Source organism: Oryza sativa, chromosome 7 (assembly GCF_034140825.1).
Source record: "Oryza sativa Japonica Group chromosome 7, ASM3414082v1".
Lineage (NCBI taxonomy): Eukaryota > Viridiplantae > Streptophyta > Magnoliopsida > Poales > Poaceae > Oryza > Oryza sativa.
The window spans coordinates 20,048,787-20,062,645 of NC_089041.1; the positions used below are offsets into that span (position 1 = coordinate 20,048,787).

General features: G+C 38.5%; 1 protein-coding gene across 2 annotated transcripts; it reads left to right on the forward strand.

Annotated features, from left to right (window-relative positions):
* The first annotated feature begins 5,569 nt into the window (after positions 1 to 5,569).
* On the forward strand, positions 5,570 to 11,565 carry LOC4343375 (uncharacterized). 2 transcript variants are annotated; one of them, XM_015789808.3, is made up of 10 exons: positions 5,570 to 5,743; positions 5,828 to 6,053; positions 6,167 to 6,241; positions 6,890 to 7,387; positions 7,841 to 8,206; positions 8,579 to 8,670; positions 8,769 to 8,815; positions 8,896 to 8,957; positions 10,115 to 10,442; positions 11,298 to 11,565. In XM_015789808.3, exons 3-9 carry the CDS (start codon positions 6,170 to 6,172, stop codon positions 10,424 to 10,426), a joined length of 1,449 nt encoding a protein of 482 aa, XP_015645294.1. In that variant the 5' UTR covers positions 5,570 to 5,743; positions 5,828 to 6,053; positions 6,167 to 6,169; the 3' UTR covers positions 10,427 to 10,442; positions 11,298 to 11,565. The 2 variants fall into 2 exon arrangements, with proteins under 2 accessions (XP_015645294.1, XP_015645295.1); XM_015789809.3 differs by having other exon boundaries at positions 11,358 to 11,565.
* Positions 11,566 to 13,859: the final 2,294 nt, after the last annotated feature.

Genomic DNA, 13,859 nt, shown 5'->3' on the forward strand with positions numbered 1-13,859 from the left:
CGAGCTAAAACATGAGCTCGGCTCGGCTCGTTTCCTAGCTCGAGCCTACGAGCCTTCCGTTGAAGCTATATAATTTGTAATCATTAAGAAAAACAATAACAAATCATCAACATGTAAAATTAAAATAACTTTATATATTCAATTCATCAAAATCTAGACGATAAATTACATATTAACAAATAATAACTCCACTAGAAAATAAAATCATCCATATAAATATATGATGGCCTAGGCTCACGAGCCAAATCGAGCGGCTCGCGAGCCAGCTCAGGCTTGGCTCGTTTCAGAAACGAGCTGAAAATGAGGCTTGGGCTTGGCTCGTTTGGCATTCAAGCCGAGCCGAGCTAAGCGAGCTCGAACCAAGCCCGAGCTGAGCTCACGAGCCTAAGCTTTTTTTTCACCCCTACCGCCAATGCCCAATGCTACGTCCTTGAACGATAGATAGACGACGTCCTGCATGAGCGCTTAGGTACACATCAATCATAATGCCCTATCACCTACCGTCTCTGTTGGGGGAACTAATTAAAATTCTAATAACTAGCTGGTTAGTAAACCGCTTATGAGAATCCAGAGAAGCTGAAAAATCTAGTTTCTGATGTAGTTCATTTTCTAACATCTATACCTACATATTCTCAGAATTTGGATAAGAGGGAGCTAGATCTTCTAGAAGAAGTTGCAATAGTTAGAAGTTCTCCTAAATAGGGCTATAGATGCGTACTGAGACAACTTCATTTCCTAAATTTAGATTCATCCCTCTGTCTTACAAAAAAAATAAAGGAAAAATGTTGAGTTAATTCCCCGGACTATCACGACAGTACGAATTACCCCCCTGAACCACAAAACCAGACATTTTAAACCTCAAACTATTTATACTGAACACATTACACCTGGTCCAATCCGGAGCGGTTTTGGTCCTATGTGGTGTACATGTAATGCCAACATGGCAATGCAATCAAGAAAAAAAAAACATGGACCCATATATGGAGTACCTCTCTATCTCCCTTTTTCCCCCTCCCCCCCCGGCCTGTCAGTTGTCAGCATTGGGGGGTGTGGCGGGGAGGGTGGTCGGCGGTCGGGAGGAGACCACGGGCGCAATTGGAAGGGCACGGTAGGCGGCGGGCACCGACAAGTTGGTGTTGAGGGGACGTTGCGGGCACATTCAAGAGGGCGGGTGGCGAACGATGGCCAGGAAGGAACTGCTGGCGTGGCAGGCACTAGCGAGGAGGATGTTGGAGACGATGGGTAGTGGCGAGGTGGGCTGAGGTGGCGGCTCATCGATCCCACCAGCAAGAGCTCGAGCTTGCTTAGAGGACGTCCCCCGAGGCGGAGGTGGCGGCTTGGCGATACGCTCGATGGGGAATGGGTAGGTGAGCTCGAGGGGATGGCGCATGGGTTCGTCTGACAGGGAATAGGTGGATGCAACACCACGGAAGCCCGAGTCTGGCAAAGCCCTAGAGGTTTGTGGCATGCTCCGAAGGCTACCGCATTGCCCAAACGCCCACGGTCTCCTCTAAATCTGCCCATCGTGGTGTCTCCTAGGCCTCCCCATTGCGGCGAGGAGATGCCTGGCTGAGCTCACCGCAGCGCCGAAGTTCCCCCTTCCAGTGCCGGTGTGAGGCGAACTCCAATGGGGAGGTGAGGAGGAGGTGGGAGGTGGTGGAGAGTTTACCAGCTGATAGACGCCGATAACAACATAGGAAGGAGTTGGTGTGGGGCAAACTCCGGTGGAGAGACGAGGAAGAGGTAGGTTGTGATGGAGAGACCACCGGCTGACTGGCACTGATAGCACCAGAGGAAGGAGGCATGGAGAGGAGGGAAGAAGAAGAGGAAGGACTAATAGGTGGGCCCATTGAATTTTTTTCCTGATTAGATTGCCACATGTACGCCACATAGGACCAAAGTCGCTCCGGGTTGAGTTAGGGGGTAGTGTGTTCGGTATAAATAGTTCAAGGTTTCAAATATCCCTTTTGTGGTTAAGGGGGTAATTAGTATTGTCACGATAGTTCAGGGGGTAATTCGGACTTTTTTTAAAAACAAACCTAGGACGGGATATGATATATTCCAAAATGACGACTCTAGACGGTAGGCTTGTCCAGAGTGGTGTCAAAAACATATCTGGCACCTATCTGAGGTTACCTACCAGCACTAATTAGGTTTATTGTACTAGTATTTCTACTATCTCCTTCCGTCACATAAAAAAGAAACCTAGTACAGGATAACATATTCTAATACTATGATTCACTACTTAAAAAACAATTTTTCATGGCACTTCTCTTTTATTTTTCTCAGGCGGACTAAAAATAGTGCCGCTAATGAAAATCACATTTATTTTTACTAGCGGATGACATAAGCATCCACCAGTGAAAATCACGTTATCTTTACTGGTGGACGACATAAGCATCCGCAGGAGAAAATCAATTTTACAAAATATATGTATTTATATCTAACTTTTTCATAAAAAAGTTGGATGAAAATAAAATTTATACCAAACTAATGAGATCTACAACTTTTTAGTAAAAACATTTCCATTTGAGATCATTTAGGGTTCAAAATATTCGTTATAAGATTGAAGATGTATTTTACAAAATTTCAGATACATGATTCAAATAACCTCCAATATACACATCATCTATGTCAAAGTTGTAGAGCTTTGCGAGATCTTACAACTTCGTAGTTCATGACTTTTTTTATTTGAAATCATTTAGAAAGGCAAATAAGTATTTTAAGTTTCAAATAATGAAAATCAAACCAATAGCATTCTGAATATACACAACAAGTGCTTCATAGTGAGATGGTAATATAATACATGTGTGGAGAGAGATCTTGTGTTCGAATCCTACAATTCACATACATGTGATTTTAATCCAAAAAAATTGCCTAAATTGTCAATTAGGATTCATAGTTGTGTTATAGATGCCGATAAAAATCAAAATATGTTTTTGATTTTATTTTTGCACCTAAAAAATTAAAATGAAAATGTACATAAAAAATCAAAATAAAAATGTGGAAATCGATTTTCATTGGCGACTGCATTATGTGGCCCGCCAGCAAAAATCGATTTTCACCGGTGGTCGGATGCCGCTAGTAAAGATCGTTGATTTTCACTAACCTTTAATCGTTGGCAGAACGTCCGGCTGCCAGGAAAAATATGTTTTAGCCACTAGAAAAGTGTGTTTTGTAGTAGTGTCTAGATAGGCCTACCGTCACATCCTAGTACTACGATTGTGGCAATTGTTCTATGTTAGCATTATATCTCTAATTCCTCTATGTTAGCATTATATCTCTAATTCCTATCTAAGGGGCTATTTAGATTGATGCCATTTTCAATCATACCATTTTTTTGGCAAAGTTGTCAAAAAAGTGCATACGTTTAGTTTGTTACCAAACTTTGGTAAATACATAAGAAATCCTGCTAAAATTTTGGCAATATTATCAACTTGCCAAAATTTTGGCATTAGCAAAATTTGGTAAGGTTTATTTTGGCTACAATCTAAACATGCCCTAACAAGTATCCAAATAGACGAATAGTAATGGTATTTTTCAAAATGAAAGAAGTTGTAATGGCATGTATCCAATTAGCCTAAGAACATTTCATGTAAAATGTTATTGAAAGTAACTCTTTTATTAAAAAAATTACTGGTATTTGAAGACTATGTACAAACTTTACCATACCAAGAGAAGAACTGCACAAGAAACCAAGGGACACATCCAATTGAGGCCTCCATGCATGAGAGGTTGAGACCACCTCATGAGAAGAACCCGATCTAGGTGTTCGATGGGGGCATTTGTGACCCTCTCCCCCTTTGGGTCTAGCGATAATCAGTCATGTATAGCGATGGCTGGCTCAGTGCTAACTTAGTTGTGTGAGGAGGTGCTAGCAGATGGTAGTGGTGTGTTTGTTTGCTTTTTTCTGATTAACCTTTCAGAGCTATAATCTTGTAATTTTTTTTCTTCTACGTATCAGTATGAAACTTTCCTGTGCTGGTTTGTTGTTTCGAAAAAGAAATTAATGTCTTACTATACCGTCTTATTTATTTACTAGAAAAAAATACCAGTGCGTTGCAACGGGGTAAAAATGTTTTTTTTATCCTATACATTAATACTCTCTTGGTTTTGGACCGAAAGCTCATTCATTCATTTCCAGCTCCAGTCCTAGCCCACTCCACTACCTTGCTCTGCTCGGCCTACCTCTGCTCGTACCATAACAGAGCCGATCTTCCCATCAAATCTGATAATCCGGTCAAACTCGCATAGTAAATCTGGTAATCCGGTCAAGCTCGCATAGTCCCGTGACCGTACGATGACGGAACCGATCATCTCCATCAAATCCGGTCGAATCTTTCTCGATCTCCAAAATTGTTGAGGAATTTTGATCCACTCGATCTTCTTTTTCCTTTTTTTCTATCAAAATCCCAAAAATTGTTGAGGGGAAATGATAAGAGAGTAGTGGGAAATCTTCTCGATCTCCAAAATTTACTCCGGTCGGCCCCGTGTACATACGATGACAGATTAGATGAGATCGGAAAAAAAAAAGGTGCGGGAAACACCGGAAAAAAAGAAACTGAAAAAAAACGGTGAAAAGAAAAAAAAAGGAAAAAACGAAACGGAAACGGAAAAAAAAGGAAACGGACTGGGGGAAAAGAAAAAAAAAGGAAAAAAAAGAAATGGACGAAAATATTGGCGGAAGCCTTATGTATTTTTTAATTATATATATATATATATATGTATATATGTATATATGTATATATATATATATATATGTATATATGTATATATGTATATATATATATATATACATATATATATATAGATTGTGTTATTACGTGGAATTTTTTTTATTTATACTTTTTTTTATTAAAATATTTACAAAAATAATTTTTTGTTTCGAAAATTTACAAATCTAATTGCCTGCCGCCCTCAAGAAGGGCGATTTTTAAAAATCGCCCTCTCAAAGGGCGGCAAGGGACCTAAATACAAAATTTTTATTTGTGTTCAAACCCTTCCCACCGGTTTTAATTACTTAAAAACTAATAATGCTTATTCGATACTCCAAATGATTTTAAATGGAAAAGTGATAAACTACAAAGTTATAGATCTCATCAAGATCTACAACTTTTATATAAAGTTTATCTCCATCCAATATCGTTTGAAATATAGATCTGAGATTTTTTAAAATGTGTTTTATATTTTGTAACGAATATTTGGATATCTAAAACATCTTAAATGAAAAAGTTACTAACTACAAAGTTGTAGATCTCCTTGAGCTCTACAATTTTGATATAAAGTTTTATTTCATCTGACTTTATATAATATAATTTTAAATTGTAAAATTATAGAGCTAACAAGTTATGCTGGAAAATTTACATTTAGGTCCCTTGCCGCCCTGTGGAAGGGCGATTTTTAAAAATCGCCCTTCTTGAGCGCGGCAGGCGATTAGATTTGTAAATTTTCGAAACAAAAATTATTTTTGTAAATATTTTAATAAAAAAAAGTATAAATAAAAAAAATTCTTATTACGTGGGCGGTGGGCTAACATGCTTTAATGGGCCTCAGGGCTCCTCTTTGCGCTGGCGGGCCTTGTTAGTCGTACCCCATCGGCACTCGACACCCATCCATCCGCCTCCTGCCTGCGCCGTCGGCCGACTCCTCGCTACTTCGCCCGCCACGCCGCCTCCCCCTGCGCCGATTTCCATCCGTATCCCTCGAGGTTGGGTGCCCGTCGTCCTGCTGCTTTCCGCCTCCGGTGAGCATCCATATCCCATCGCTTGCCTTTGTAGCAGTAATCTTTGTTTGGAGCGTGATTCGAGATCGAACTTCCTTGTTCCAGAAAAAAAAAAGAACGAAAAATGTCAAAAAGAAGAAAAAAGAACGAAAGGGTGGAGTTGAGATTTAAGGCACCCGATTATGCTACGTGGAAAAAGGAGGCAGCTGCATGCGACAAAGCTAATGGCAATGGTAAAGATGGATCGATTACAGTAAGAAGTGATTATCCATGGCACCCTCCCCATCGTTTTTAACTTACCGAGGGATTAGATTTGGAAAAGATTGACGAGGTATGATAACTACCCAGCTGTGGATATATCCCAACCCCCCCCCCCCCCCCCCCCCAAAAAAAAAAATCCTATTTTCTTCCCCTAGTGCTGACTCTTGACATTGTCTCTTTCAGTTTATGGATGAAAGGAATATTTCGATTGCCAAGACCATAGCAAATGACATAATCATCCCAGACCCTGCTCCCGAGGTTTGTGTTACCTTCATTTACAGAATTCAATTGATGAATCATTCCATTATATTAATTATTTTGTTTAATCCTGTAATATTATAGGGTACTTAAGTCTACTGAACCATTGATTATTTAATGCTGTCATAATATGAACCTTAAATAAGAGCATCTGGATTCACATGTCTGAACCATGATAGGCTGTAGATCCCCTTAGAGCAAGTTTAATAGTATAGCCAACTACTAACTCCAAATCACCTATAGTCAACTTAATAGCCAATTCATACAATAGTCACCTATAAACATATACTATACTATTAATACATGGTCCCACCTGTTATACACACATTATATTTTGGAGTCCGTGTTGCAACTGGCTATAAATCTGTAGCCCGCTGCTATTCTCTCTCCTCTTTTATTTCCTCGATATTTGTTTATAACTGGTTTATAGTCTGCTATTGTACCTGCTCTTATATTCTGTCTTCCCTTCTCCGTGCTTCATGTTTGGTTTCATCTCTAGCCCACCCCAACTTTCTTGCTCACAAGGTTTTGTTATTGTTGTTGTCATATATGCACCTCCATAAACCTCAAAACAGTTTATTTTGTTGTGCTTTGTTAGTTGGATAACTGATGCCTCAATTTTTTTTCGAATGTGATGGATCCATCTAGTGGATGTGTTATACCTTCTTGGACAAATATGACCAATTGGAGCCCATCTTTATAAAGGATAGTGCACGTTGCTTCCTCCGATTATTCAAGAACTGGAAGGGCTATACCATGTCATGGAATCTCACCATCACCGCACAAACCTTAACCTGCATGGTCAGTTTCAATTCCCTGCGATGCGCGAAAGTTGTATTGGAGGGCAGGGCACCTGAGCTCCTTGGGGTGCATGCCAATCCCAACTGCGTAACCAAATATGGATACTTCCCGCTCCATGAAGCTGCTGAAAGGTTCTCTATTGAGATGATCAAGCTGCTCTTACGCCATGGTGCATCAGCCAACGTACGCACGGTTGGCGACGATGTCATCGATGGCCTACTCCTGCTCCATATCGCGATTGAGAACACTTGCCTGCATAAGTATCTTGAGGACAATCTTTCTCCCGGCCAGGATCATCTGGATTATATCTACAAGCTTTTCCATCTGCTGTGTTTACCTGAAATGGTTTGTTTCTCTTCCCTCCATATATATGCAAAGTACTGGAGTACTTTTAATTTGCAGCATGACATAAAGAGTAATTAACTGTTGTCATGCCATAGATCCCAGACAGCTGTTATTATGAATTAGTTATATTAAGGACTAAACATCCTTTTGTCTCCACTTGTCAGAGGGAGTAAAGTTTCCCTTTGTTAATCTTTTGTCTTACTTTGTGTTAGTGCATCTTCATATAGTTAAAGACAAGGAGAGTCTTCAATAAAATATACTAAAATGTTGCTAGTAAGTAATTTTATTTTCTTTGCCTCAATCCATAATTACTTTGATAGGAAGATTGTCCCTAATCCATAATTACTTTGATAGGAAGAAATGAAACCATATATAGAAAGTTAATCGGCACTACTTGCTTGCACATAAAAATGCTAAATGGCACTTAGATTTTTGTTCCTTTTGTTTTAACAGAAGATCTTCCTGGATACAACTAGACTACTTGCAGGAAAAACAAATAATCTCCTTGAAGAGCTCTGGAATTATATTGAGAATGGAAAACTTATCCAGACCGCAATTCTACTACTGGCTGCTCAGGAGCAGATCCGAGGGGGATGTTCCTCCAAGATAAATGGCAGTAGAAAGAAAAATGGGTATGACATTATGTACAAGCGTATACTGAGGCTTTCATTTGCCTTGAGATGGGGGAAAGTTTCAAATGGAATGACACAGAAGCTTATGAAGGAAAAGAGGGCACTCATTGATTGCATGGGGCTGCTTGTTGATGCAATTTCCCATGCTGGTGAACCTCTTTCTGCATACATTCAGGCTCATTCAGAGGTACGCGTTTTTGGTATGTTGCAGCTGTGGTGCCTCTAATGCATTTATAAATTAAATATACATAGATAATATTTGGAATTTGAATAACTGAAGGACTGTAAAGTTTAGTTAAACATACAGAATTGCGATGCAGGTCTTGATTGGTACTTTTGAAGCGTCTGGATAACCTCTGATTACAATAACCAAGATGAATCAATCTAAATGAATTCGAATATGTATGTTATGTCGTTTATAAAACCAAGTAGAAAATTTAATGTGCTTGTATGTTTGCAACTGTTTTTGCACACTATTCTATTGCATTCCAATTCATATAATCGCAAATTTTCTCCTTCTGATTATTTGTGATCTAGCTTATACAACATATTGTCGCAGGCGCCACATGTGGAGGTCTTGGAACATGTTTCAACTATCCTCAAGGAGTATGGATTTTGCCCTACTGAAGAAGTCATGGACACCATAAACCTGTACTACTTTTTGTTTTGCTTCACACAACAATTTTCTATGTGAATACATGTTAATTTTGCTGATTATTTTGCTTTGTTCTTCCACTTTTTCCTTGAAGCCAACCTTATGACTGCAAAATGTCAGAAACAAAATCATGTAGCAAAGGTGTGTTGGGCTCAAGTGATTCTTTTTACATTTAACAAAAATGAGCCCTAAGCCTCCTTTTTTTTTTTCATGGAGAACAGGGTTTACAGATGCAAACACGGCAGTTGCGGAAATGGCTAATCTGCATGCTGCAGACAAAAAGGTAAAGATAATCAAATATTACTGTATCGGAGCATCTCTACCTTTGCCTTCTTGTGAGATGTAGTACGTAAGGTGTCATTCACACAAATAGTAGTGTAGTATTGCAGTGTGCAGCAGCCAGGTAAGTCAGTTGCATGATTAGTTTGGTATCAAGTTTGATTTGGTTGCTACTTGCTAGTTGTCGATTGTTATATGGGCTGAAGACCTATCTCTCGTCCATACCCCCACCCCCCCCCCCCCCCCCCCCCGCGGTGCCCTGTGGAAGTTCTTGGTCTTGGTGGTAATGGTCTATACACATGCTTCAATTTCTGTTCTTTTACATGTCTAAACTATCCTTTGTATGGAGCAATGCAGACTCTTTTATGGCAGGGTATTGTCCTAGAAGTTAGTATCTTGTGAACAAATCTGAAAGTAAATAAGTAAAGTAGAGATAACTAATAACAAATTGGCTGCAGAAAGATTGCTATAGAAATTTCTGTCCTTTCCTTGTTTGATTTTTTTAGAAAAAAAAATTACACCAACTTTTTTTTATAAAAATTATGTAACAAATTGACAAATCCCGTTGCTTTGAATTGCTTCCAAATACAGTTGGCCTTGCAATGCCACACATTCCAATTATGATTCATCTCTGCCACGCTAATGTGATCGAGACTACTGTGTTTCTCATCAGGTTCTTTACCAAAGATAAGGGGTAAATGCAATAAAAAATAATAAAGGAAATAATACAAATAATGAAATTAAACTAGCGCCTGGCTAAAACCCCGTTGGGCATAATTAGCTCAATAACATAGCTGAATTGTTTCAATTCCCAAGTAATATCAACACTGAGACTTGACAAAGGGGGCTTGCATCTTCTCTCTGAGGAAGATTCTGATGAAGGAAGATGCAGTGTAATATTATTAAGTTGTTAGAGGCAACAACAAAAGCAAATATTTCGCTTGCTATGTTTGTAGCATGCCTTCTGCTGCTTCAACAGCTTATCATGTTGCTTAAGCAGTACTGCACTGTAGTAAAACCATTCATATCCAACAAAACACCAATACTTTGTGTTAATTAACATAGAACCTCTCAAGTGAGAGATTGTGGCTGACCAATATGAATATATTATGTCTGTTTGTTTTTCCAATGCTGTACTTTTATTGAAATACTATGTAACAGGCTGGGAGAAAGGAAGTAGGCAGAGGATGGGATCCCACATATACAAGGAGAAATTTTTTCCCATATTGGAGATCAATTTTACGAACCCGGTGCCCTGTGAAGGTGTATCCAACCTATGCACGAGCAGATGCTAGGTCCGGGCGTGATCTTGAACAGATCCGTGCCTTTGAGAGCAACTCATCAATGGCCAAAAATCGTATACTTGGTTCAGTGGGAAGGATCCCATCACTACTTGCAAGCAATCATCAATCCAAAAGGAGCTTTAGCACTGCTGCTACTGGTGCATTCAGGCTCTTGAAGCTGTTGAAGTAAAGCACGAGTACAAAAGGTATGCCCATGAGTTTTTTTTTTTTTTTTTGCCAAGTTTCGTTTGATGCACCTTTAACTTGGTACTATATCCATCTTAAAATATAAGGCGTATTTTGTTCTGTTATGATAAGGTTTTGTTTCGCAATTGCTTCCCTAATATATTATCTATTCCTATATGAAGACGAATCTAGTAACACCAATTTTGCTTCATAAAAGTTATATTATAATAGAGTAATTGTTGATCAAAGTCTCGTCCTAATGAAAACAATATATGTTATATATTTTGAAATAGAGGGAGTAAGGTTATTTGTTAAGTACTCCTAACACCCCAAAATATCAGTTTTTAGCCATCAGGATTTGTCCCAAAATATAACAACTTCTTCGCCAACATTTTTTTCTCAACTAATCACAACCCTCCACCATTCACTTTTCCCACCTACCTCTACTACTCATCCAATCATAACTCTCCACCATTCACTTCTACCTACTTTCGTAGGCTGTGTTTAGTTCCTGAAAAAAGTTGGAAGTTTGGGGAAAGTTGGAAGTTTGGAAAAAAAGTTGGAAGTTTATGTGTGTAAGAAAGTTTTAGATGTGATGTGATGTGATGGAAAGTTGAAAGTTTGGGGTAGTTGGGGGTGAACTAAACACGGCCTTAATAACCGTGTCCAACTCTAAAGCTTCTTATATTTTGGGATGGAGGGAGTAGTTCATTAATGATTGACGAGTTGCTTATAGTGTTAGGTATTCTATTATTTTGTCTTATTTTCCGATGTTTAAGTTTGTATGGCGCGGTGTTCTAACATCCATATTTATGTAATACACAAAATAACGAATATTTACATCAAATCATAATGTTTTTGTTTTGTTTGTGCAGGTTCTATAGTTGAGAGACCAAATATTGACTTTTCTCTGAAAATTAATTCACCTGTGACAGATCTAGCATGGGGGCTCCAATACCCTTGCCCGCTGGATCTTGAGGGAAGGAGGAAGAAGAGGGATTTGAGCAAGAAGGCAATGACCCTCCTTCAATCTCAAGCTGCATCAGCCCCTGTAATTCACAATAAATATGATTCATTTTATATCTGTACGTAGCAAATTAATTTATAAAAAGGGTCAAAAAGGAAATATTTTTTTCTTAAAAATAGATCCTTCACACCAAAGAGGCTGGCGCCAAGGGCTTACTTATAAGAAAAAAAAAGTACTTACGTTTTGACCATGTTTAGAAATTTTTTTCTTACAAATAAGTCCTTGGTGTCAAGTTTTTTGCGCTAACCCCTTCACGTCAGCGACTTAGCTATAATATAAGGGCGCTAGGGGTGGCGGTGCCGATTGGTGCTAGTGAACCTCTTCTTCTTAAATGAAAATAGGCTCTCCCTGTTCTCTTCTGAGGTTTTCCCTAAAAAAAATAATAATGTCGTTGTCGTCTCTTAGCCAAACGTTTAACATTTCGATTTATTCAAATAATTGTGCAAATATATAAATCAGGTTTAAAGTACTTTTAATAATAAATAAATCATAATAAAATACATTATAATTACATTTTAATAAGGCAATATCTATTAAAAATTAGAGACGCTATGTATTAAAAATTGAAGGGAGTAACTTTTTAGAGGTGTAACCAACTGTAACTTGTAACCTTCCTAACAAACTTCCCATGCTTTAATTTCTGTTAGATTTGAACACATTATAATTCTATTGATACAGATTTGATTTCTAGAATCTGCTCCACTTCTTTTACTTGGGCAAGTCTATATCCAAATTTTAATAGAATTATTTCAATATCACAAAACATTTTTTCCCAGTTTTTTTCATCCAAATGTATGTGTTGTTGCCCTGCACTTTTCATCGTGATCCAGGCTTGGAATTATCTCCCTTATCTCTTACAATATCATTGTATCTCTTACTCTTATATTTATTATATGCTTATTCAAACGGCTTATTAGCTACTAGAAAATAATTTATAAGTAAAATTTTATATATGTCCTTAGTGACTCAAAAGTAAATGTTGTAAAACAAATTACGATGAAAAAAACCACAAAATCACCTCCAAAATTAAGTTTTAAAAATCAAAATTTAGCTTATAAACATGAGCAAAACAATTATGCTCTTATTATCCCTACCAATTGAGATGTTTTAGGTTAGATCTAGCTAATTCTTTTTTATCATAACCGTGTAACTAGGGGTGAAAACGGTACAGAAACAGACGGAAACCACCTTTATCGTTTTCGTTTTGATATTTTTTTTAATCGGAATCGGAATGGAAACCTCGGATACAAAAACGGAATTGAATATTATCGAAACCGAAAACAGAGCGAAAACGAACCGGCGTGAATACGATAACAAAATTTTATCGGAATAAAAAACCCCTCAAACTGATAAATCCAATTCTCAAGTCTCAACAGCCAACAATTCATCATAAAACAGTCTTAATAGTACATCACAAAACACAGTCTATGAAATAAATTATCTATGTTTAATAGAGTAATGTTGTTGATAAATCCTAATACAAGAAAAAATATTCTTATGTAACTTCAGAGTTGCATAACAAATATTTTTTAAAAAATAACAGCCAAACACCATAGGATTAACTATTTAGTGCTTAAAAAAAAGAATCCAGGGTATTTCAGTCACAAAATTTTTGGAAATTCCAAGAAAATTTCCGGAAAGATTCCGACCGATTCCGAGTTCCGACGAAAGCTGCCCTTATTATTTTCGATTCCGTTTCCAAGAAAATATTTCCGAATTCATTTCCATTTCCGAAAAATTCTAAAAAAAAAATCCAACCGATAGATTCTTTTTTCAAAAATAGATCCGGAATTCGGAAAGTTTCCATACCGTTTTCACACACATACCTTGACCCCCACCAAAAAATAGAGAGAATTGGGGAAAAGAATAGGACCCCTTGTGATTCAGATGGATGGGTTCGCAGGCCACGTGGTGGACCATCTCCACCTCTCCCTACCTATCTCCCACGCGATCACTAAAACATCATCATTAAAATAAGATTCGATCGAATGCCACTCTTAAACAGCGGGCATTCGCTGTAACTGTAATGTCACTTTTCTTCTTTTTTTTCATCTGCAAATTGTTTTTTCACAATTTCTTTTTTTTTCTCGAACGTACTTACCCTTGGCTCAATTGGTCCATGAAAAAAGAAAAAAACAATTTACAAATGCAAAAAACCATGAAGCTATGCTATTCCAGCGACTCCCTTTTTTTGGGTTTCTCTCGGGCAAGCGAAGCGAGAGAAGCGCAGGGGCAGGCCCACTGACACGTGGGGTCCACGCGCCGTGCACCGCATTTCTCCCAAGCCTTGCCGGCTTCTCTCCCATCACACCCGAGGCCACGCCTCCACCACCTCCTCCTCCTCGTCCTCGGCGTCGCCGCAGCCGGCGTCTTCTCCACCTCCTCCGCGCCGCGCTTGCAAGCGCGCAAC